This window comes from Hyalella azteca, unplaced genomic scaffold, assembly GCF_000764305.2.
Source record: "Hyalella azteca isolate HAZT.00-mixed unplaced genomic scaffold, Hazt_2.0.2 contig5036, whole genome shotgun sequence".
Taxonomy (NCBI): Eukaryota; Metazoa; Arthropoda; class Malacostraca; order Amphipoda; family Hyalellidae; genus Hyalella; species Hyalella azteca.
The window spans coordinates 123,423-148,263 of record NW_025935241.1 but is presented as its reverse complement, the minus strand read 5'-3'; the positions used below and the strand labels follow the sequence as shown (position 1 = coordinate 148,263).

At 47.6% G+C, this 24,841-nt stretch overlaps 1 protein-coding gene across 1 annotated transcript in view; it reads right to left on the bottom strand.

Moving 5' to 3' along the window:
• The window catches only part of LOC108679143 (muscle-specific protein 300 kDa), a 131,740-nt gene that overhangs the window by 43,709 nt on the left and 63,190 nt on the right, over window positions 1–24,841 (bottom strand). Inside the window, exons 49-57 of the mRNA XM_047880237.1 lie at window positions 20,181–20,355; window positions 19,045–19,152; window positions 18,222–18,743; window positions 17,143–17,667; window positions 16,604–16,714; window positions 3,788–15,322; window positions 1,689–1,940; window positions 852–1,028; window positions 87–248 (exon numbers count right to left, since the gene is read on the bottom strand). Of these exons, the coding sequence (XP_047736193.1) occupies window positions 87–248; window positions 852–1,028; window positions 1,689–1,940; window positions 3,788–15,322; window positions 16,604–16,714; window positions 17,143–17,667; window positions 18,222–18,743; window positions 19,045–19,152; window positions 20,181–20,355 (13,567 nt within the window). The remainder of the gene's footprint in view (window positions 1–86; window positions 249–851; window positions 1,029–1,688; window positions 1,941–3,787; window positions 15,323–16,603; window positions 16,715–17,142; window positions 17,668–18,221; window positions 18,744–19,044; window positions 19,153–20,180; window positions 20,356–24,841) is intronic.

Genomic DNA, 24,841 nt, shown 5'->3' with positions numbered 1-24,841 from the left:
GCGCAATACCTACTCGTGCACCTGCGACATCGTAACTGCTATGTCGTAAACAGCCCCTTTGGGGGCCGTAAGCGGAGGAAGCTCACCTGATTGCGGGAGATCTGATCGCTGACGTCAGCTGATGAGGTGCAGCTGACGTCGTCTGTGAGGTTGGCACAGGTGCCAGCTGTCCAGCACTCGAGGTCGTGTAGCACCTGCTGGTACTCTGCCAGGTGCAGCGCCTGCCGCTCAGCTGCCACGCGACCACCCTACAAGGGGAAGATACTCTCCTCAAGATCCCGCCCAAATAAAAAGAACTTAGAATTTGTTTAGGGACACCAACCCAAGGCCATACTGAAGCCCCACTCTCAACATTCACCAGCAGCCGCCCACCAGCGACACTGAGAAACGAATTGAACTTCCCAAGGCTCGACTCCACGACTAGCTCCTTTGATTTCGGTGGCGCTACCACTGCGCTACAGTGGCCCCGCATCAATGCTATCACGTGAGAGGTAAGTCACGTAGCGGAGTAACTTGAGAGAAAATAAAGGGAGAGCAGATTGAAATCAAATCATGGTGGCAAAGGGCAGACAACTGTACGAAGGAAGGGCTTGTTTACCCACAGTACAAATATTAACAACTTCCCTGCTGTCCTGCATGATGCCTCGCTGCCCTGCATGATCCCCTCTGCCCCCCAGATCTGTATGATGCCCCGCTGCCCCCTGACCTGCATGATGCCCCGCTGCCCCCTGACCTGCTCCTGACCTGCATGATGCCCCGCTGCCTCCTGACCGGCATGATGCCCCGCTGCCTCCTGACCTGCATGATGCCCCGCTGCCCCCTGACCTGCATGATGCCCCGCTGCCCCTGACCTGCATGATGCCCCGCTGGGTCTGGGCCTGGGCCTCCAGCTGACGTGCTCGTGTTATGAGGCCTCGTGCCGACGTCAGGAGGTTCAGCGCCTCAGCGTCGTCAGCGGGGAGTGTCTGACAGCCCTGCAGCAGCCTCGTCAGCTGCTGTTCCTGCTGCTGCAGCTCCAGTGTCAAGCTCTGCAAAAATGTCAGCAAGTCGTCTGTCACTCTACAAGAATGTTTGTCAGCAAGTTTTCTGTCACTCTGCAAGAAACCGTGTCACCAAGTTTTCTGTCACTCTGCGAGAATGCCTGTCAGCAAGTCGTCAGTCACTCTACGAGAATGTGTGTCCGCAAGTCTTCTGTCACTCAACAGGAATGTGTCAGCAAGTCGTCAGTCATTGATAATGTTTCTGTTCTACGATTTATGATTACCTCACCGGCGTACAAGATAATTCTTGATCAGCCTCAATCTAGTAGGTTTCATATGAAATTGGTGAAAATAAGAGTAATAAGCACAAACGAGGTGTGGCAGTCCCAATTCCTAGCAACGGCTATGCGAAGGGTTATCTACTCCCATTCTTAACATGGCATGATCAAAACGAACTCTGATGGACAGAGAGCTCATTGATCTTAGCCGATCTCGGACCATTCTTCCACCGTGGGAAAACCGTGTTAGCGACAGAGATCTGACTGTAACAATACGCGAGTGAGGTAAGTTCTGACCGAGATCTTCCTTTAGTACGAGAAAGACGTACTAAATATAAAGAGCCGAAATATTTGGAAGAAATAAATAAATATATACCAGAATGAAATGTTATATTGTTTTCATATAAAGTGCCGAAATATAGGTACCCACCTGCAGACTCATGAGTCGCTCGGCCACGTCGAAGTCCACCAGTTTCATCACCCTCTCTTCCAGGGACTTGAGCTTTACTTCGGCCTCCTTGACGGCAGACTTGTAAGCGTCACTCTCTTTCTTTCTTTCCTTCTTGTCACTCTCTTTCTCTTTAGGCTGGTCACTTTCATTTTTAACAATCAATTCATCGGTTGCCTTCTTCCTCTTTTTAGCTGCAGGTGAGGCAGCAGCTGCAGTTTGATTTGCTTGGTCCTGCAGTCGGAAGGTTCGGTTAGTTTAGGCTAGGTTAAGTGAGGTTAGGTTATAGCGACTGAGTTAACGAGTGAGAAAATATTTTCCTAGCAACTTAGCTGCCGGGATATTATGATAGTCTTATTAACCCAGCTAATGGTGACACATTTGGCCCACTTTATACCAGATACCCATCTATACTGATGACACATTTGACCCAGTTTATCCCAGATACCCAGCTAATAGCGACACATTTGCCCAATTTTGGCACAAAGATTTCAATAGCCCGGCTAAACCGCATCCCACAGTATAAACAAATAATTTTTTGATGATACATTTACACTGTAAATAAATCACATTTTATTTATAAAAACTGTAAAATCAAAGTAGGCATTAACACATACTGTAAAAACAAAGCACGCATTACTGATAAGCACACTGTAAAAATGAAGTCAGTATGCCTAAAACGGACACTGAGAAAAAACAAAAATAGAGTACATCAGTAGTGAAACAAAGAAGGCAAAGGGAAAAGCGTGGCAAGCGAAGGTAAATATGAAAGCAGAAGCGATAAATAAGGTTTAGTGGTAACCGAAAAACTCGGCCATAACATAACCTCATAAATTACAGCGCGATCCTAATTTTTGTTAATAAAAACTAATCAGTATTATTAATTAATGCCCCAACATAAATTAAAAACTAGTTAATGTCATAAATTATGTCATTAAATGAGCTAATTGTTATTTATTTCGTCTTCCATAAGCGCGAAAGTCACGCATAAAGCTGTGAAGAAATTACCAGGTAAAAATAGTAGACAAAAAATTCAGTTAGAAGCCACAAAAATCTATTGCCTCTGCGGGGTTTGTAACTTCACGATTTCACAGGAAGATAAAATTATCATTACTTGCCTTTCAAATAAAAAATGTCGAATTTTTGTATCAGAATAACATTACCTCATCAATCCTTTTAGGCTCGGCGTAAGTTAAAGGTATTTTACGTATACTGTTACCGGCACCAATGTAACAAGTTTGCATGCATTTCAATATCGTTAGCCCAAGAAGGTCTGGGTTCCATATGACGCTAGTTAAGCCAGGTAATTTAATTGTCCAGCATGTTAGTGGATGTTTGACGCTTGGTTTACTTTCCTCATCAACAAGATGAGTGACTGCCGAGCCAACGCAACTCGACTAAACATTGCCTTCAAAATTAATTGCGCCGTTAGAGGAAACTGTCATTACGGTAATCAAATTCAACACAAATACAAAGATATTAAATATGGAATACACAGAGATTATAAAGGATAGGATGATAAATTGTGGGTTCTATAATTTGATTAATGAATGAGGCGTCATTACCCTAGTACGGCACATCAAGTGATCACAACCCTATAATCACCTCGGGCGGGGTTAAAAAATACAAAAAATTTGAAAAAGTTGAAGTGTAAAAAATGTCAAGCCCAAGTAATTTTTTACCAATTATCTACTTGTCCAGCATTGTCATCCCATCATCATAATAGAAATCTCTCTAGGCACGTGGTTGTTATGTAATACAATTTGAGGAGCTTGAGCTTAAAAATGCAGTAATTATTAACCATTTAAGAGGGATGTTTACAGTAAAGAATTGCACTTCAAAGAGCCTAAACTGATAGAAAACCATCCATAGTTTTATTTAATAATATAATAATAACGATGTATTGTCAAGAAGCCAACAGCACGCAGCTGGCACCCGAGGTGATTATGGTCAGAAAAGGGGCAGGAATGTCATCGATCTACAAAAATACAAGTTAGTCAACACCTGGTAGACTCGACGCACAGCCAAGCTAAACGGTCACGCCACACTGACAACCTGCACCGTCACGCCACACAGCCAACCTGCACCGAGTGCCATGTCACAGGAGACGCTAGCGACTCGCTAGCCTCATCTCTGAGGGTTCCTTTAACCCCGCCGTGTGGGGTTTCATTGACCAACGGCTCTGACTGCAAGGTATCTGCAGTTGATATTCGGTCATTATGACCATCGAAGGTTCGGTCTTCTTCGAGTGGGAGTTTTAAGGGACACGAATCCTTCGTCGTTGGTGCGACCGGGGTCTCGTCGACACTTTCGAGTTTATTATCTGCTTTGTCTTGGTCAGAGTCAGTCAAACAGTCGGGTGAGTTTTGGTAAGTGGATGCCTGAGGCTCAGTCGTTTGAACACAAGTGAAATCGTTAATGATCAAATCAGAAGGACCACCACTAACTAAAGAGGCAGATGCATTATCTACCGAAGGAGAGGGCACAGAAGGAGACAATCTATCCACTAAGTTGGCGGGTGCAGGACAAGACAAATCATGCAAAGGAAGCAAGGTAGCAGATGTTAGAGAAGCTGACACAGCACGCAAAGCGGGGGGAGTGGAGACAAGTGATGGTGAGAGGTAGGTACTTTCATCCGACCAATTGAATGGAACTCGATTTTCGTTACTAAAATTAGAAGTTAAACCATTCCTATTACCATCACTTAAACTCGAGGGGAGGTTTGAGAGAGATCTTTGACCAGTATTTTCAGAATTTGAACCATCATCGTCCCGATCATTGTTTCTACGGCTAACATCTGATGCAAAAGCAACATCTACCTCAGCTCTTTGGTTTTCCTTTGCCAGGCTCTCGTGATATGCTTGTTCTGCATCGTCGTATTTCCATTTATCTTGCCAGAAGTCGATTACTTGACGCCGGATTCGACCGATGTCATTTTCTTCGTTTATTTGTCTGATTATTTCCTCAACTTCTTGCTCAACCTCGGACATCGTAGACGATTTATGACTTCGTCTGCGAATAATTTTCTTGGGCGTCGTTTCCACGGCCTCTTCGTAGTGGTCTTCCAGTTCGACGTCAAGCGCAATTTTCTTAGAAGGCTTGTCTGATGTCGCAGAAGAGACGTCATTTTCAGTCGGTTTGGGTTCAGGAATGGCCTCTGAGGTAGGAACTTCAGTGAAGTCAGGAAGTTCAACTCGGGGGACGTAGGGTACTACATCTTTGACGTAGTCGTCCTCAGTGTCAGTATCCCTGGATCCCGACGAGAGTAACCGACGACGGCGTTCGCGCTTGGAGATGCACTCCGTGAAGCCATCTTCATCAACCAGCTTTAGGGGAGTCCTAGGAGGATACTCATCGTCAGGTACAACGATTTGCACATACGCCTTTTTGAGCCAAATAAAGGAACGGTTTGATTGATCGTCCTCGGTATCTGCTGGAATAACAGGTTTGTTCTTGGCGACTACGTCAGCCCAGGTGTTCTCGCTAGGTGCGTTCGCCAGGTGCTCGTGATACTCTACTTCAGCAGCTTTCAATGCCCCAACGTCGTACGTGCAGTGAGGGGAATAAACGTCCAGTAACATTTCGTTCTTTTGTTTTTCATAGGCATCGTCGCCAGTCGCTGAAGCATCAACAGACTGAATGGGTTCTTGTACATTCGTTTTAGCAATTCTAACAGTCGATATGGCGTCTAACACAGACGAGAGAACTTCGGAATTTTTTTCGGTGACTTCGGGCATCGACAACTGGACGTCGGGTACTAATGAGGTGATTTTGAGCTCAGGTGATGCTAATTTGAGAACATTTGAAGTGATTTCGGGCACCTTCGGTGTGTCATCGAGGACCAGTGGGGTGATTGCAGGCACATGTGGAGTGATTTCGGGCATTTGTGGTACGGCTGCATGCACTTGCGAAGTGATTTCAGCCGACTTCGAAGTGACTTCACCCAGAACTGCGGTGACGTCTGGCATCTGTATAGTATCGCCAGATGCTGGTGCTAACATTTTACTAGCTGGCGATGACGTTTCGACGTCGGAAGAAACGTTTTCTCCCTCGGGAGGAGTTAGAGTGGCATCAACGTCCTGCTTAGCGAGATATTCGAAGTAAAGAGATTCTGCCTCATTGATTGCATTTTGATCGTAATAAGAAACGATTTCTCTGAACGATGGTGGCGTCTGCTTCTCGAAATCAGGCTCCGATTTCGGAGTAGTTATAATTTCAGCAGTCTCATTCGTTGCCGTCTTGTTGTTTTGGTCAGATTTCATACGTGGAATAATGGCTTTGTCTATTGTCGCTCTTGCCTTTTTCAATTTTTCTTCCAGAACATTTGGTTTTTGATGATCTTCATTTATAAGAGAATTTACAGGCGCTGTTGATAAAATAGGAGATATTTCATCGAGTTTCACATCGGATGACAATTCCGATTGACAAGCGGTAGCTGCCATCACTGTTGATTTAGATCCTTCAGGCAGAGTTTGTTCGGTCAGCGTTTCACTAGAGATTTCATTGAAAAGTTGTGTACCGATTTCTTTATTGATGGTTTCAATGGAACATTTTTTAGGCTCAGATCGTTCTTCATTGCTAGTATCGGAGGTAGACACTTCAGTGCGGTCGGACCTGGGTATTGGAGAAGCTGCAGATGGTCCTTCCTCATTTAATACATTCGCAATAGAAACTTCTCCCTCAACAGTAGATGTTTCAATTGAATTCGGCTGGCTGTTGAGGAATTCATAGTAAATTTGTTCTGCTTTTTCTAATTCATTCATATCAAACCTCATCTCGCGTGAGAGGTAATGAGCTGCCATTAGAGAATCATTGAGTACAGGAACAGATTTTTCGCTCTTTGAAGTCGATTTGGATTTCTTGCGCGACTTTGCTTTGAGAACTTCTTGCTTCCTTCGGTTAATTGCGTTCTCAACTTCCGTTTTTTCCTTGTTTGAGGGTGCCTCAACTTCATCGTAGACGTCTTCAAGCACCATATCCTCCGGGAAGGCTGGGACTTCATCGCTTGCGCGATCCGTTTTCAGGGAAAACCTATTCGGGTGTTGGAAGACGGAGATTTCGGGCATGTGAGTTCCTGCTAACAAATTGGTCAAAGAATTACTTTTGTTGGGCTCTTCGACGGCCGAAAGGATATCAAGTTTTTTCCCGCTAGGCCCCGACGTGCTCACAGTGCGTCGTCCAGACGACCGTCGAGGCTTGTACTCCTTGAATTCATCCTTGTTTTCCACACGCTTTCCAACTACTTCCACGGCGTCGACTTGCATAGCGGGAGGGTTACGGTAGATGTAAGGTTTCGGTTTTTCCGTGAGTTCCTGCCCCTGAACCGGCTCGCCCGAAACAACCATCTTAGCGTATGACATTACGGGCGGTGGCAGAGCTGCTCTTCCACCAACATTCACAGCAGATTTCTTCATAGCGGGGAAGTTGAAATCGCTAAAAACGGGAGGCTCATCAACTTTGACTTCTTGAACGGTCTCGTGGGGGATCTCAGTCTCTCCCTTGACATCCATGTCCTTTATCGCACTCGCTTCGAGACTCAATATGGATTTTTCAGGCGATTCTTCAAGTAACGCGATTTTATCTTGCTCGTTTATTGTGTCAACAGCAATGTCAGGAAACTCATGTATCAGTTTCTCAGAAGACGCTTCATTTATTTTTGGATAAAGACCGATAGCAGGACTGGTATCGGCAGAGGCTGCTTCCGAGGGTAACTTAGCTTGACTTGTAGCCGTCGAGTCACTGGGTTCATCTGGTTTATTTTTGACATTCAATGCTTCCTTATGATTGCCACCCATTGGACTGCTAAGCGAGAAGTGTTTTTTTCTCTCTTCAAAGGAGGCGACAATCTTCATGGTTACAGGGTCAACCGGTGCAGACGACGCTGTGGGTGCAGTCGTCTTAGGGCGAAGCCATTGGGGCACTAGGGATATGTCCAATGTCTGACAAGTTGTTGACAAGGGTTTGTCAATTATTTCCTCTTTGTTCGTAGGATGCGTTTTACTTATCTTACGGTGCACATTAAGTTCTCCTTTGTTGATAGTTTCAGTCACAAAATCGATATCTTTGCCTTTGAGATCAAGGTTTACTGCAGGAAGATTAGTCCCAGTTTCGAAAGTCAGTTTACCTTCAGTTTCGATGATAATCGTTGAACCTTCATTCTTGAGAGAAACGGACTCTGATGGTTTAGTTATCATCGAAACATCTAGCAAATCATGAATTTCAGACTCGACTTGACTCTTCAACCCAGACGCAGCTGCAGGATTTGTGTCGGCCTTAATGTCCTTGGAACTAGATTGAGGTTGGATCCCATCTGTCACGGCGGCTTCTGCAGTGACCGATGTGGCAGGCCGAGAAATTTCAATTATATCCACAGCGGCGGCTTCGGGCTTCTTCTCAGTTAGTATGTCGTCATCACGCTCGTCCTCACTGTCAAGTGTAAACCCTCCACCTTCAATAACACTCACGAAATCAATTGAATTCGAGCTCTCGTTATTACTGGACTTATTATCGACATCCTTCTCCTTTGATGGAAGTTCAATTTGTTCGAGAGCACCCGAAAGGAACACAGCAGGCTCAGTTTGGTCTTCACTCTCCAAGTTAATACCGCCATTCTCGATGGCGCTGCTGAAGTCTGCAACACCAGATAACGATTTTTGCAACTCATTCTCATCTGAAACCTGGGTTATCTTGTGCACAGCATCCACTCTAGAAACGTCCAATCGATTATCAGGCGAAGACGTTTGCTCCACAGGCGTCTGTTCAGATACAGCTGGCTCTGCAGCCTTCACGACAGATGGCGGGATCAAGGAAGCATCAGACGAGGTCAAACCTTCAGATGAGCGAGTCTCGGGAATTACAGAAAGAATTTCACCTGACGTCTCGGGTTCGTCTTCGTCATCCATTGAGAAACCGCCGCTTTCCATGATGTCCAGCCAATCGTCGGCGTGACTAGGAATTTTCAGATTGAATTTCTCGGGCACATTTAGTTTCTCTTCCAGCTTTGCAGCCTCACTGCAAGGCCGCTCAGGAGTAGATTTTACATGAGTAAGCAGCAGTTCATGTTCATCTACTTCCTGCTTGGTATCGAGGATCTCAGATTTGCTTTCTGGCCCCAGAATTGAAACTTTCTGAGTAGATGCATCGCATGCCTCTGGGGCTTTTTCAGGTGATTGAACATCTTCCTCTTCATCATCGAGAGAAAAGCCACCGCCTTCCATTAACTCCATCCAATCATCTGCGTGGTCAGGAATTTTTAAATTGAAACCTGATATCTTTGGAACTTCATCGAGCTTGAATGAAACTTTCCTTTTCGGGTTATCAGATTTTCCGGGTTTGCCGTGTTGTTGACAAGCTGGTGGGGTGACTAGGGATTGTTGAACGGAGACACCTGTATCTACATCTATCTTGGGATCTGCAGATTGCGCTTCCATCGAGAGCTCAAAATCATCGACGTCTTCTATTTCATTGCCATATTCGTCTATCGGCACTTCTATTTCCTTCTGCGTCTGCACAGGTTCTCCATTTATGTACACTATTGTTGTTATTATTTTCTTGATTACACGGATTGTTCGCGTCGTTGTTCTAGTAGTGATGATAGTTGAAGTTGTTGCTCCCTCTTCAGTAGAAACGGTCTCAACAACTTCGCCGTCATCATCATCACCTGATAGTGTTGATTTCTCGACGCCATCAGAGGAGATGACGTCAACGTCAGCAGAGAATGACAGTCTTTTCTTGATTTTGAGTGCATCATTTTTCCGTTTTGCCGCACTGGTCGTATAAGTATCCCCAAAATCAACGATCGCGACAGGGCTCAGGTCATCAAGGCCTACGTCATCATCTTGGGTCTCTACAACCTCTTCAGTTTCCACAGGCTGTCCTTCAACGAAAGCTATTTTTTTTATAACCGTCCGTCTCGATGAGTCAAGTGCATGAGTTTGGTCTTCATCCGGCAGATTTTCTTCGTCGTACTGAACATGAGCTGAAACCAAAATGCCATCATCCTCTTCCGTTGGGTTTGAAATTTTCTTCGTACTGACAATTGTTGCGCTGCTCAACATTCGGGATGACTGCGCAGTTCGGCTGGTCTGTCGGTCTATTTTGGGAGACTTACTGATACTCGTATTGACCGTGGCATCATCAGGTTCCTCATCTGACTTACTAGGATGTCCATCGATAAAGATAAGCTTCTTAACTGTTCGTCTTTTTCTTACTGAAGAGGTCGTATCATCTTTACTTTCGGAAATACGAGGTTCGCTGAATTTCTCCTCAGAACGTAATTCTTCTTCAGTCTCGACGGGAGTACTATCTACATATTCGATTTTCTTCACTATCTTCCGAATGATTCCACTAGATTTGCCAGAACTCGTTACTTTGACTTGAGTGCGAGTGCCTTCAGGGCCTTGATTGACAACTTCACCTTCAGGCAAATCGGGAATCTCTTTCCTGTCTTCATCAACGCAATAATTATCAACTGGCATGACCTCCTCAATCACTTCAACCCAACTTCTAGCAGTATTTTCTAAGGGTGCACTCGGATTTGGCTTAATGTCATCACTGGTTGAGACTTTTGTGTCAGCAGTGATTGATACCGTCTTGTCAGCACTGATTGAGGCCATCGCGTCAGCACAAACGGCACTGATTTTTGCAGTTGGGGCAACGCTGATAGAAGCCATTTTATCTTCAATTTCTTCATCAGAACTATCAAGTGAGAAGCCACCACTCTCGATTACGTCTAGCCAATCACTGGCATGGTCCGGGATGGGCAGGTTGAATTGCTTCCTCTCTTGCGGCGCTTGCTCATTGCTTGCTGTTGCAAGCGAGCCATCGCATACACGGGCGTCAGCTACGCACTTGGCATCGCGCCCGGCAGCGGCGACTAGTGCCTCTAGCTCGGCATCACCTACTGTGACCTCAGTAACCTTCGAATCTCTTACACTGACCTCACTTTTTGTGGCCTCAGTAGCCCTAAAATCTTTAAGGCTGACCTCATTTTCTGTGGTCTCCGCAAAAATTAAATCTTTACTTCTGATCTCACTTTCTAGGACCTCGGTTTCTAGTAAATCATTTCCTCTGACATCACTCTCAGTGCCTACAATAACTTTCGATGCATTTTCTCTGACCTCAGGGGTCCTGACTTCAGTTACCTCAAGGGCTTTACCACTGATCACACCTCCTGTGACCTCAGTAACTTGTGGAATATCAATTTTAGCGGTGTCACTTTCTTTCTGATCATTTGCCTCAGTCACCTTCGAATCCCTATTCCTCAAATCATTTTCGGTGGCCTTAATATTTGTAGGAACACTTTCTTTCGTCTCGGTAGCTTGTACTTTCGTAGGCTTTGTAGCTTTTTTGTTCCTATCATCACCTGACGTCTCATGTACATCAATAGCGTTGGAAGTTGCCTGGTCAACCCGGGAAAGAAATTTCTGTTGTTTTGGCACAACTTCCGAGGATTTTTTCGAGATTAAACTTCCAGAAAGTGGAGCATCAAGCTCTCGCGCAGCCTTTTTGGCCAAAGGTTCTTTTTGAATTTTGGCCTTCTTCTTACGAACTCCGGTTCCCTCAGACTTCTGCGAAGCCAATTCGGTAGGGTAAGGTTTGTCACTGACTTCAGGCTCAGGGATGGCACTGACTTCAGCCTCAGGCTTGGCACTGACTTCAGCCTCAGGCTTGGCACCGACTTCGGGCTTGAAAGTTACGCTGCTCCCTGCAGCGTCGGCACTTGAACTCTGATCGAATGAAGACTCTGAAGAATCTTTGCTTGTAGAATCTTTGGAGGTGTTTTTCTTTGTAGAAAATTTTCCCTTCGACGATTTTTTTGTCATGGGCGACTTTGACTCTGCAGCTCGGGGCTCATCGCCTTTCCTTTCTGTTTCTTTCAACCGGCTTGAACCAGTTGGAATTGATCGTTTTTTCTGCTTTGTTTGTCTAGTTGAACTCTCAATATTCTCTATTGAGGAAGCCTGTGGAACCTTCTCAAGTTTTCCTGATTCTTCCATCTTCGCTATTTCTCTCAACGCCTTTTCTAGATCATCTTCTTCAGGGTTTAGCTTCTGTTTCTTTTTCTTCTTCTTACTTTTTCCATTCTTGCACAGGGAGTCAGCTTGTTGATTGCTTTCACTTTCTTTTACCGAGCGTACTTCTTCCTCTTTCTCCACATAGGGACTGGGTTCTGATGGCACAATTTTGGTTTGAATTTCAGTAGACTCAACTTCGTTTTGCAATGAATTCTCCGTGCCTACTTTTCCGGTTTTCCGAGCTGAAACTAAGCTCTCATCATCTAATAAGATCTTAGTTACAGATTTATTCTCCATTGCATCAGTTTGCTGGCTGGTCCTGGCTTCTTCAGGGGGACGAAGCTCCTTTGTGTCGAATCGCTGTTCACCCGAGGGCGATACTTTACCTTTCGTGGGTTCTAGTTTGGTTAACTTGGAATCTTGGCTTCGCTTTTTACTGGTTGAGGATTCTCGGCTTCGTTTCTTGGTGCCTGAGGAATCTCGGCTTCTGGATTGGGGTTTTTCCGATTCTCGAGGCAAAGTCAAGGCGCTCGCACCTTGAGTTTCTTCGTTAGCTAAAGTTTGGTCGACCGTTTTGGATGCTCGATGAGGAGACTTTCTTCTATTGCTTCGCGACCGAGATCGTTCTGTTGTCCCCTCCTTGAAAATTAGTCCTGGGATATATTTACCAGGAGGGACATAGCCCGTTGATGTGGACTGACTAGCTTTGGGCTTGGGGACTTCAATCTCTCCTCGTGTCACCTCTTCTACAGGAACAACGGTGATGACGGGGGCGTCTTTGCACTCGTTGGTCTTCGAGCGTTGCTTATGTTCTTCACTCGAGGCTTTTGTATCGGCAGCTTCAGAAGCTTCAGACTTGGCACACTCGGCCTTTTTGAGCTCCAAATTCATGGCAAGAATTTGAGCGTATGTATACTTGGATAAGTCGAGGCAGGATAGTTGCTCCTTGACGCTCTGTGGAATAGACTCCACTTCAGCAAGACGATTAAGAAGAACATGTTGTTGTCTAGAACTTTCTTCCTTGAGTAATTTCTTTTCTTTAGTGAAGGTTTCTTTCAAGTGCAGTTGAGAATTAGGCTCATACTTGGGCTTGTACGCGCACTCGGGCTCTTCATAAGTAAGTTCGACGTCACGCCACGAATGCGTCTCGTTTGTGGCAACAGCTGCGGGTTTCACGCCGCCGCCAACATTCACACTTCTTTCCTCTTCTTTTATACGCGTTATATTGTCATTAATTCCAGCGTTTCCGCGAACCAAGCTGCTGTTCTGCACAAATATGGAGGAAGGCCGACACTCCGGCGACGCCTCCGACGAGTCTATGTAGGAACTCGCTGACGATGTGGCCATCAGACTCGACATTTGAGACGAGTTAACATCTAAAGGGTGGTAGACATGTTCTTGAGTGGTGGTAATGAGCACCACATCACTTGGAACGTAACTAGTCACCTCCACGAAGCTTGAAAGACCATGCACAGCAGCGGACTCTTGGGACATCATGTCGCTAGGAGCGTTGGCGACGTACTGCGCTTGAGGCAGAACGGCAGCGTCTGCAATATACGGGCTAATTTGAGCTTGAGTGTACTCGCTTAATTCACTCATAAAAACATCAGTGGATGATGAGGGCGGTAAATCATCTTCTTTATTCGATTGAGAATAATATTCGGTATCAAGATTTGATCTAGGTTGCATAGACTCAGATTCTTGCAAAGGGGGGACTGAAGCCAGCAGAGCCTGGGACGTGTCAATGGTTTGATCGACTTGCATCGTCGAGATCAACATTTCATCCTTCCCTTCAGCACAGTCTTCAAGCAGCATTTGCTGCCCTTTCAGTATCTCGGCGTAGGTTGTTCTACCGTCAAAAACTAGAGTAGAAGACACGGACTTAGAGTTTTCTTCGTTGCTGCTCGTCTCTGTTGGAGGACTTGACTTGGTTGCAGGGGTTAAAGTTTCGCTCGACATACTCGTTGACGAGTGCTCGGGTTTTTTTGAAGTGGCTTGCTTGATGTCCTGTGGAGGACAGGGTTCGTTCGAGCGAACGATCGTTCGAGTGTTGACTTCGGACAGAGTTGCGACTACGTTAGCGCCGAGGCGTTCAGCATCTTTTACTGAAGGCGTGCGGCCATCTGACTTAGAAGGATCTAAAGGCCTTGATTGAGGTCCACTGGAAATCTTTGATTTACTCTCAAAGTTCCGTGTCTCATTTGAATGGTACTTTTGTGGTTTGCCTTTCCCACGCGAGGATTCGCGCGATTTTGGATTACCTCGCGGAGGCAAAGAGTGAGAATTTCGGGATTGTTGTGATGTGGAAGTGTGCGGTTGTGTACGTTGTTTGTGAACAGGTTCACCTTTTGCTTTCTTTACAGGAGGATTGGCAACACTGCGGTTTACAGGGGCAGCGTTTTCCTTTGCTAGAGTTACGGTATTTTCTCCACATGCTGGGGCATTTGGAGGCGTAGCTTGATCATAAGCAAGCGTTGTAATTGCAGTTTGAGAATGCGGTTCATTGATTAACTTTTCAGCTCTAGTTACAGACGAAATCTGAGGCTTCGAGGGTTGAACTTTATGTTCTCTTTGACGCAATGGCCGAGTTTGAGGCTGATCTCTTTTCGGCCTCGAAGTGGTAACTTCTTTCTCATTTTCTTTCCCAGTCACAATCGGTGAACTTTCTTCTGGTAATTTCCGCTGTTTCTGTTGCGTGTTCTGCCGGCGATTTTGTCGAAATTCTTTACTAGGATAAGGCACTAGATAAGGTTGGTATTTCTCAGTCTGATACTGATATCTGTAATCGTACCGCCTTGGCCGATGCTGCTGACTCGGTTCATAGGAGTAAGGAACGTAGTACATTTCGTACTGGTCCTTGTAGAAAGCCCTACGCGATTGAGGGTACCAAGAGCCTCTGCTTTGGGCTGACCTGGTCCTTAGGGCGCCTCTGCCACTCCTCTGAGCGCCGCGGCCTCTGTTATTTGTGGATTTTGCCGCCGGCGAAGCGGCGTCAGCATTTTGGTCAGACGGTAGCGCGAGTGTCCGCAACGCGGAGTTGTCAGGCTCGCTACTTGTTTCGCAAGTGCTGTCGCCGACAAGCACCGAAGCGCTCAGAGAAGAAGGCAGGGACTCAGAAAGGAACTTGGTCTGTAGGTCTGTGTCATCGCAGCAGACGCTACCCTGCAGACTTCGTGGTGTGAAGACTGCAGGACTTCGTCTGCCTGCGGCCACATCCGCCCAGGTCATGGGGAACGGGGAGGAAAATGTGTAGGGCTCGTGGGGCAGGAACATTGCTACTTCTTCGCAAGTGGGGTCATTTCCGTCACCCGGCACCACCCCGTAATTTTCAGCGGGGTTGATCAGGTCACTGGAGTTTGTGGGGATGCCACAAGAGGGGTTTATATTAGTGTCAGTGGTGAGTGGAGTCGTGTATTGTGTTGGTGATGACGTGTAGTAATGTTGCGTTGTGATGGTGGATGTAGAAGCACCGTAGTCGCTCGTCGTTGAGGCGAGGGTGGAAGTCTTAGGAGTAATGGGCTCGAGGGGATCGATTGCGTAGATTCGTTTGCAAAGTTGCTCGACACGTTTCTGGTCGGAGACGTACTTAGCTTGCTGGATCTGTGATGTGCAAACGACAGAGAGAATGCCATGGTGTTAACGTTGTGAAATGTATGAGTTAAATCATTGTCACATCATCACAGTTTCATCATGAGCATCAAATGACCATCGTTCAATTATGATTGGATTCTGGTGAAAATACCTCTCGATTGTTTCAAATAAATATTCGTTACTAATCTCTCTTTGGCCTCAAATTAATGGGAAGATTTGTTAGTTAAAAGAACAAGTTAGTAGAAGCTGCACGAAAAGTGCCAGCAAAATGCTTGGAATGTCAACCTACCCTACAAATACTACCATGTCAACCAGAGTGAGGTGACGTAACAAAATCTAGCGATTAGGACAAACAAGCATCGTGAGTCACACAAGTCGCTAAGATGGAAGTTTGTCTCTGTCTGGAGTTCCCCTTAAATTGAGTAGCTTAATTCTCTCGTTGCGGGCCATAATTTTGATCTGCACAGCTTTGATTCTCTCTCGGCAAGCCTAGAGATCACAAAGATTAAAATATCAGCAGAGGGCCCTCACTTTCAGGGATTGAACAATCATTTACTTACAGCTTCTAAGGATATTATGAAACAGACAGCAATTTTTGAAACCGTGAAACCGAAGAAAAATAAAGTCTTTTAACTCAAGCTACTGAGCTTATGATGAGCATCAAACAAAAAGAATACTTTTCAGTGCTTCATAAGGCAGTGCATCAAGAAAATTTAAAACCGAACTCCAAAAGCTCGTATTTCAATTATAAATCTACAAGAACCAACCTCTAGTTCCCACCTGAACAGAACCAAGCACACCAAGAACCATCTGAATGTTAGTTAATGTAACTATTATCTAAGTTATATTTCAGATGATGTAACTAAAATATAACTGATGAAGCCGGTGATGATGAGGTCGATAGACTTACCTTCCTTACCTGAACTTCTCGCTGCTGGAGGATGTAATGACTTGAGTCATGATGATATGGTAAAATCATATGATTGCATGGTGAACTTGTATGATATTGCCCCAGCAAGAACCCGTGACCTTCCTCCTGTGGCTTTCAACTAGTCCCCGCGACCTGCCCCGTACTTTTCGATAAGTCCCCGCACCCTTGCCCGTGGCTTTTAACAAGTCCCCGCGACCTTAGGCAATGGTTTCCCAACAAGTCCCCGCACCCTTACCCGTGGCTTCGACAAGTCCCCACGTCCTTTGCCTATGGTTTCCAAAAGTCCCCGCGACCTTCCCCGTATTTTTAAACAATTCCCCGAGACTTTCAATAATTTTCCGCGACCCGAGGCTACTTACGCTCTGTTCGGCGGCCGCCTTGTCGCGGTCCCTGGGGCTGTAGGTGGGGCTGGACACGAGGCGCAGCTGGCGCTCCACGGCCAGCATCGTCCCCCGGCACTGCTGGATCTCCTGGAGGAGGGCAGGGGACTCGTCATCATCACAAAGGGCATGCCGGGGGAGGAGGCATGGTGCATCAGTATGGTGCATTTATGTGTCATGTACGGTAGCACTGGCGTGGTGTGGCCACGTTGCATTTCCGTGCCATTGATGTGTTTCACACACATAGACGTGTGCTATAGGGGTGAGTTGCGTATAAATAGTAAGTGACTGGGGGAAATTCAGCGCTTGCCGATATTATTGTGGTCACTGAAGAATTTATTCAATTAATGATTAAATGTGTATGTTCAATTGCTTTAAATTGACAAGATACCATTCCTGCACGTCCGTCCATCTGCTGCACGCACCTGCTGGTAAGCGTCCATCTGCTGCACGCACCTGCTGGTAAGCGTCCATCTGCTGCACGCACCTGCTGGTAAGCGTCCATCTGCTGCACACACCTGCTGGTAAGCGTCCATCTGCTGCACACAGGCCTCCAGGTTCTTGCACTCTTCCTTGACCTCCACCATGAGTTCTGTAAGCCTCCTCTGCAGGAGGGAGTTCTCCTGGGCCACCCTGGCCTCCTGGGCCACGACCCCGTCCCTGAAGTGGACCTGCAGCTTCTCGACGGCCATCACAAGCTTCGTCTTCTGGATGGTTATGTCCGCCAGAACCTTCTCCCGGGCCGTTAACTGGTCCCTCAGCGGTCTCTTCTTGTTCTGGGGGCTGCGAAGTGCCTGATGGGTGCGTTCTATCCATGTGGAGACCTCCTTCCCTTTGCGCTCGCATTGCTCCCACTCCTCTGCCAACTCCTGCAGGAGGGCAACGACCTCCTGAAGGCGACGCTCAACTTCTGCTTTTTCCTGCTCAATCTCAGCCTGCTTTTCGCTCAGCGGGTGCAGGTTTGAGGCCTCGCTTACCTTCTGCAACTCGGCCGACATGTCAGCCAACTGCTTGCTAGCCCACCTGCAGTCTTTCACAGCTGCCTGCAACCACAGAGCTCATTAAGCACCTGCAACCACACAGCACATTGAGCACCTGCAACCGCACAGCCCATTAATTAAGTCGTCTGTCTCAACCCTCATCACGCCACATGTTCGGATGTAGTGCATTTCTGTACCACATACAAATTTAGTATGAATCTAAAATTGTTCGGCCTAGATAGAAATAGATTCGGATTACCGAATCTGTTTACAGCAACGTACACGCCTGAGAGGTTCGCGATCAACATGTTACTTTAGGATGATCTTGTAGAGTGAACACTACAATTGCCTACACTCCTACAACTTCTACACGCGACGTACAATTTACTGACGACGTTAAGTACGCACCCGTGCCCACGTATCATATTCGATATACCACGTACCATACATCACGTAACACGTACCATACACCACGTACCACGAACTTCTGCCCACACCATGCCTCCAAGCCATGCACCACGTGCAGTTTCCTGAGCCACGTACCATACGACACGCACCACACACTCATGCCACGCACCACGCACGCATGCCACGCACCACGCACGCATGCCACGTACCATGTACTCGTGCAGCTTGGCCCGGGACTCGGTGAGCGTGGCGAACTTGAGAGGCTCTGCCAAGAAATCCTTCTGCTTCTGCGTCCAGCTCCTGACGGAGTTGTAGAGCTGGATGAAGGCCTGCCAGCTGTCCAGAGACTCCCCCACCTGGGCCTTCTTCTCTTCCAGCCACGTGGCCACCTGGGTAAGCTGGTCACTCAGCTGGAGCGTTGTGGATTGCACCATCTGTCGCTGCTCCTCGCTGCTGGAGCGCTCAGTTATCAAGGCTCCATGGCGTTTGATCCTCTCCATTTGGTCCATGATGGCGCCCACCTCGCACTGGATCTCCTGTAGGAGTTCCTTGAGGTCGCTGGGCGAGGCGTCCTTTGTCTGCATCTTGAGCTCCGCGGTCTGCACCCACGTCTGCACCGCCTCCACGTCCCTGGAGAACTCCTGACGAAGGGCTTGGGCGCGACGAGCCTCTTGCTCCGCGTCCTCCATTTTTGCCGCTACGCGCTCCGACTCCAGCTCCAGGGAAGACAACTGGAGGAGATTGGAGAGAAGAGGAGGTTACACGTAGCACACAACACGTAGCATTACATGTAGCATTACACGTAGCTCTCCACGCAACCTACACATATCATAACAGAGAATTTAAAATCAAAGAAAGTCCCAAATAAATTCACCACAGCTCCAAGTTCAAAAAAGCTAACTTGCTGGCATTTTCTCTGATATTAAATTCTTGGGTAACTTTCGATTTAAGCAGACTAATGAGATATATATTTATGTCGCAAGTATAGTCATCACGCATCACGCACCACGCAGTCCCCCACGCATCACGCACCTGGTCGGCGAGGTCAGAGGGCAGAGGTCGCTGCTGGTGCGTGTAGTGGTCGCGCGTGTTGCCCACGAAATGCGTGACGTCTTCACAGAGCTGCGTCACGCAGGCGGCCTGTGGACATGGGAGAGGTGGGTCAGGGGGAGAGGTGGATCAGGGGGAGAGGTGGGGGAGCCAGACGGCTCACAAAACAAATAGAAACGAAGGAAATTCTTGGCCGGAGCGAGCATGACGCCATCGCTGCTTATACATGCCCCCTCCCCAACTCATAACCCCCCACCTCCACCCCATCACCCCACCATCGCCATGCATACCGTGCACCACACACAGTGCATGCAGCACGCAATACGAGCACTACAAGCAGTGCACCAAACTCGTGTGCGTGCATACACCAACACACGCACACAAGAGGCGCAAGCACACGGCAGCTTCCCCCTCCCCCCACAGCCAGCATTGCAAGCACCAACATCCCCCGCTAAAGAGGGAAGGGGTAGTGGGGGATATGCAGGAAGAGGGGGGGGCGGTCTCCAAGGTCACGGAGTACACAAACATGCGCAGGTCATATTACTGACATCAAGAAACATCGATGACAAAAAATGGGAACATTCATTCAAATTAATACATACTCATGAGAACAACTGCCACACCACATGGCAAACTATCGCCGCATGCAGCCACACCAGCGCATGACGCATGCAGTCACAAGCACCACATGTGGTGCAGCCACCACATGACACACCGGCACACATGGCACAACATGCCACAACAAGCAGTCACCTCACTAAATATTTCAGGACGTCGCCGGAGGTTGCGAAAAATTCCCTTGTTATTTTTCTACGTGTAATATTGAGCGTTTAAATCAGGGAGGAAATGATAAAGAAGATGCTAGGCAGGGCGGACGACGACGGCACCAGAGACCAGCGTCGAGCACAACCTGCCCGTGCGACAGCCAGCGGCCAACTGACACCAGCAGCTATTCTGGGAGCCGCGGCCGCGCCAGCCCCAACACGGGGGTGGGGGGGGGTCACAACGATGGTGCAAACTTCGNCACGGCACATGGCGGGGCACGGCACATGGCGGGGCACGGCACATGGCGGGGCACAGGCTGCTAGGCAGGCTGCAGAGGTCATAGGGTACGTCACCTGTCGGGCGGTGTCTGCAGCATCTGCAGTGCAGGTGTAAGGATCAGCTGCGTGCAGCTGCTGCTCGCAGGCCTGCAGACGCTGCTGCAGCTGCGGCAGATGCTGCTGCGCCTGCTGCAGGTACGTGCGATCTCCACTGATGCGTTCAGCGAGACTCTGCAGGCTCTCCACCAGCCTGGGGGAGGGAAGATGGGGAGAAGTCATGGTTAAGTCATGGTAGACATGATACAGACATGGTACAGACATGATATATACAGTTAAGATATATTAAATGTACAGACATGGGAGGAGGAGAAGTCATGGGAGGAGAAGTCATGATTGAGTCATGGTAGACATGATACAGACATTATACAGACATGATAAAGACAGTTATGATACATTGAATGTACAGAAATGGGAGGAGGAGAACTCATGATTAAGTCATGGTAGACACGATAGAGACATTATACAGACATCTTATAGACAGTTATGATACATAGAATGTACAGACATGGCACAGGCATTCATGCTGTAAAGGCCGGTCCACACGCTCAGTTTTACACAATGATTTGTCTGCGCAGTTTTAAGTCGGAATAAAATCGTTGCAATTTTTAGAGCGTCCACACGGTGCCGACTTATGTGTGTCTGTGTGTGAGCATGGCCGGAATATCTCCCAAAGTAATGACGGTGCATCGTAGCTCGATAAAACTTGGTACACGTATTCATTAGGACTTAACGGTGATGTTTAGCTCGTGAAAATTTTTGGATTTTCTCCTTCATTTTTGAGTTATATGATGATACGTGCCGAAATTTGCAGTGAGCATGACATTTCTTCTTAACTACTGTACAGATTTAAACGAAACTTTGAATATAGAAACCTAACCTCCCAACGGCGATGTTTAGCTCGTGATAATTTTTTAGATTAGATAACGCCGTATAACTCGCAAACGAAGGCAAAATCGAAAAAATTGCCACGTGCTAAACATCACCGTTAGGTCCTAATGAATACGTGTACCAAGTTTTATCGAGCTACGTTCATTATTTTGGGAGATATTCCATGCCCATCGAATTTGGGGAGACCGGCCGCGAGTCCGGCCGTAAATTTATCCGAAACGTGCCATAGAGAAGGCAGTATTTTGATCAATTTTGGCATTTGCCTTGTTAAAGAAGAGATTGGATCATTTAGGAAATACGAGGAATCAAAATACAAGAGAGATGGCTTGTATGGAATCATTTTTTAATTTTTGGAATGGAATCGATTCCAGATGGAATCAATTTTTTATTTTTTTCCCCAATTATTTACGGTAAATGCTCCTCAACTTATTAATTTTTTACAGCATTTTCTCTGTTTACGCTTTCATCGATTTCATTGAATTTTACTACTAAGCTCTCGTATGTCTCCACCTACTTTGTCCCTGTTAGTATAGTCCTTGAATTTTACTCGCCAAATGCAAGAAAAACTTTCGTATAGAAGAGCATTAAATTCCCGAGAACATTACCGAAGGTCCGCCATTGTCGCCAGAATCGTTGAAACTGAGCACAAATTGAATCGGAAAACTGTGCCACCGTCCACACGTTCCGACTTGTCTGCGCAGTTCATCGAAATATATGATCTGTAGCTCAGATATTGCTGCAACTGTGCAGTCATTGTGCCAGCTTCAAAACTGCGCAGTTTTCCCGTCCACACGCAACGTAGTATCTGCAACAATTAAAACTGCGCAGACAAATCGTTGTGTAAAACTGAGCATGTGGACCGGCCTTAACATGACTAGTATATTCATAGGTACTTATTTCATTACTCGGCTTAAATCGCATGTTCATCTCCTGTTGCTGGTCTCCGAAATGTTTTCATTGAAGATATAGTGAGTTTGCTTGATGATTTATTTGCCTTTAAATTCCTGGTATATGGTGATGATAAATAATACTGATACAGGCAGTTATTGAACACACATTCGTGATAAATTCATTCAGCCTGGCCTGATTCAGGATTTACTGTCCAGATACGTCGTCATGAAATCGGTATCCAAGCAACATGTAGACATGATACAGACAGGATTAATACAGACTGTAAAAAAAGACATTTATGAAACATTGTCATGGTACAGAAAGTCATGATGAACGCATATCATGAATTGACAATTGCGCTAAATAGTTATGAAAGAGTAATAATACAGACATAGACTTTCATGATACTCTCTTGATCAGACAGTTATTATAGTGTTAATGATACAGACCAATATGATAGAAGTACTCAAGACACTGTCTGCATTAAACAATGAGTCGTTTACCAACTATATGCAGTTGGCCAAACTATATGCAGTTGGTCGACTGCCAATAATCATATGAAGCGGAGTAATTAAGGATAAACATTGCTAAATATCCGACTCAGAGTATCGAGAAAAATGAGTTTCCCCTCATAAGTTGTTCCATAGAAAACTTGTCAACAAAAGAAACGTTCGATGGGAAACAGCTGTATTGATTCTTCCGGAACAGATATATTTCTATTTTTACTAAATTTCCTCTAACACGTCAGGCCCAATTCCAACAATTACATCAACTTTAACCAATTAATTCCATTCGCACATAGCACATTAGTCTAGATATGGTATATATATAGATAAATCATACTTCTTCAAGTTTGGACAAAGAGTAACGCAAAGAGTAACGCAAAGAGTAACGAGTAACATAAATATGCTAACTAACTCAAGTTAGCGAAAGAACACAGGTGTACTCGTACACAAACAACACATATTCAGGGTGGAATTTGATAGGATTAATACATAAACAGATACACAATTAACACTGTACCGTAAAACCTGAAACTTAACCTTCTCTTTTACCCTACTGATATTTATTGGTCTAAAATCAAATAAGAAAAGGACCCAGCTGGATCGATATTAAATAAATGAACACTATAAAATTAAATTGTCAACATAATAACCACTATACAACACTCTATACACTTCTAATGCTGTAGAAGCAGCAGCAGCAGCAGCAGCAGCAGCAGCAACAGCAGCAGCAGCAACAGCAGCAGCAGCAGCAGCATCAACAGCAGCAGCAACAGCAACAGCAGCAGCAGCAGCAGCAGCAGCAGCAGCAGCAGCAGCAGCAGCAGCAGCAGCAGCAGCAGCAGCAGCAGCAGCAGCAGCAGCAGCAGCAGCAGCAGCAGCAGCAGCAGCAGCAGCAGCAGCAGCAGCAGCAGCAGCAGCAGCAGCAGCAGCAGCAGCAGCAGCAGCAGCAGCAGCAGCAGCAGCAGCAGCAGCAGCAGCAGCAGCAGCAGCAGCAGCAGCAGCAGCAGCAGCAGCAGCAGCAGCAGCAGCAGCAGCAGCAGCAGCAGCAGCAGCAGCAGCAGCAGCAGCAGCAGCAGCAGCAGCAGCAGCAGCAGCAGCAGCAGCAGCAGCAGCAGCAGCAGCAGCAGCAGCAGCAGCAGCAGCAGCAGCAGCAGCAGCAGCAGCAGCAGCAGCAGCAGCAGCAGCAGCAGCAGCAGCAGCAGCAGCAGCAGCAGCAGCAGCAGCAGCAGCAGCAGCAGCAGCAGCAGCAGCAGCAGCAGCAGCAGCAGCAGCAGCAGCAGCAGCAGCAGCAGCAGCAGCAGCAGCAGCAGCAGCAGCAGCAGCAGCAGCAGCAGCAGCAGCAGCAGCAGCAGCAGCAGCAGCAGCAGCAGCAGCAGCAGCAGCAGCAGCAGCAGCAGCAGCAGCAGCAGCAGCAGCAGCAGCAGCAGCAGCAGCAGCAGCAGCAGCAGCAGCAGCAGCAGCAGCAGCAGCAGCAGCAGCAGCAGCAGCAGCAGCAGCAGCAGCAGCAGCAGCAGCAGCAGCAGCAGCAGCAGCAGCAGCAGCAGCAGCAGCAGCAGCAGCAGCAGCAGCAGCAGCAGCAGCAGCAGCAGCAGCAGCAGCAGCAGCAGCAGCAGCAGCAGCAGCAGCAGCAGCAGCAGCAGCAGCAGCAGCAGCAGCAGCAGCAGCAGCAGCAGCAGCAGCAGCAGCAGCAGCAGCAGCAGCAGCAGCAGCAGCAGCAGCAGCAGCAGCAGCAGCAGCAGCAGCAGCAGCAGCAGCAGCAGCAGCAGCAGCAGCAGCAGCAGCAGCAGCAGCAGCAGCAGCAGCAGCAGCAGCAGCAGCAGCAGCAGCAGCAGCAGCAGCAGCAGCAGCAGCAGCAGCAGCAGCAGCAGCAGCAGCAGCAGCAGCAGCAGCAGCAGCAGCAGCAGCAGCAGCAGCAGCAGCAGCAGCAGCAGCAGCAGCAGCAGCAGCAGCAGCAGCAGCAGCAGCAGCAGCAGCAGCAGCAGCAGCAGCAGCAGCAGCAGCAGCAGCAGCAGCAGCAGCAGCAGCAGCAGCAGCAGCAGCAGCAGCAGCAGCAGCAGCAGCAGCAGCAGCAGCAGCAGCAGCAGCAGCAGCAGCAGCAGCAGCAGCAGCAGCAGCAGCAGCAGCAGCAGCAGCAGCAGCAGCAGCAGCAGCAGCAGCAGCAGCAGCAGCAGCAGCAGCAGCAGCAGCAGCAGCAGCAGCAGCAGCAGCAGCAGCAGCAGCAGCAGCAGCAGCAGCAGCAGCAGCAGCAGCAGCAGCAGCAGCAGCAGCAGCAGCAGCAGCAGCAGCAGCAGCAGCAGCAGCAGCAGCAGCAGCAGCAGCAGCAGCAGCAGCAGCAGCAGCAGCAGCAGCAGCAGCAGCAGCAGCAGCAGCAGCAGCAGCAGCAGCAGCAGC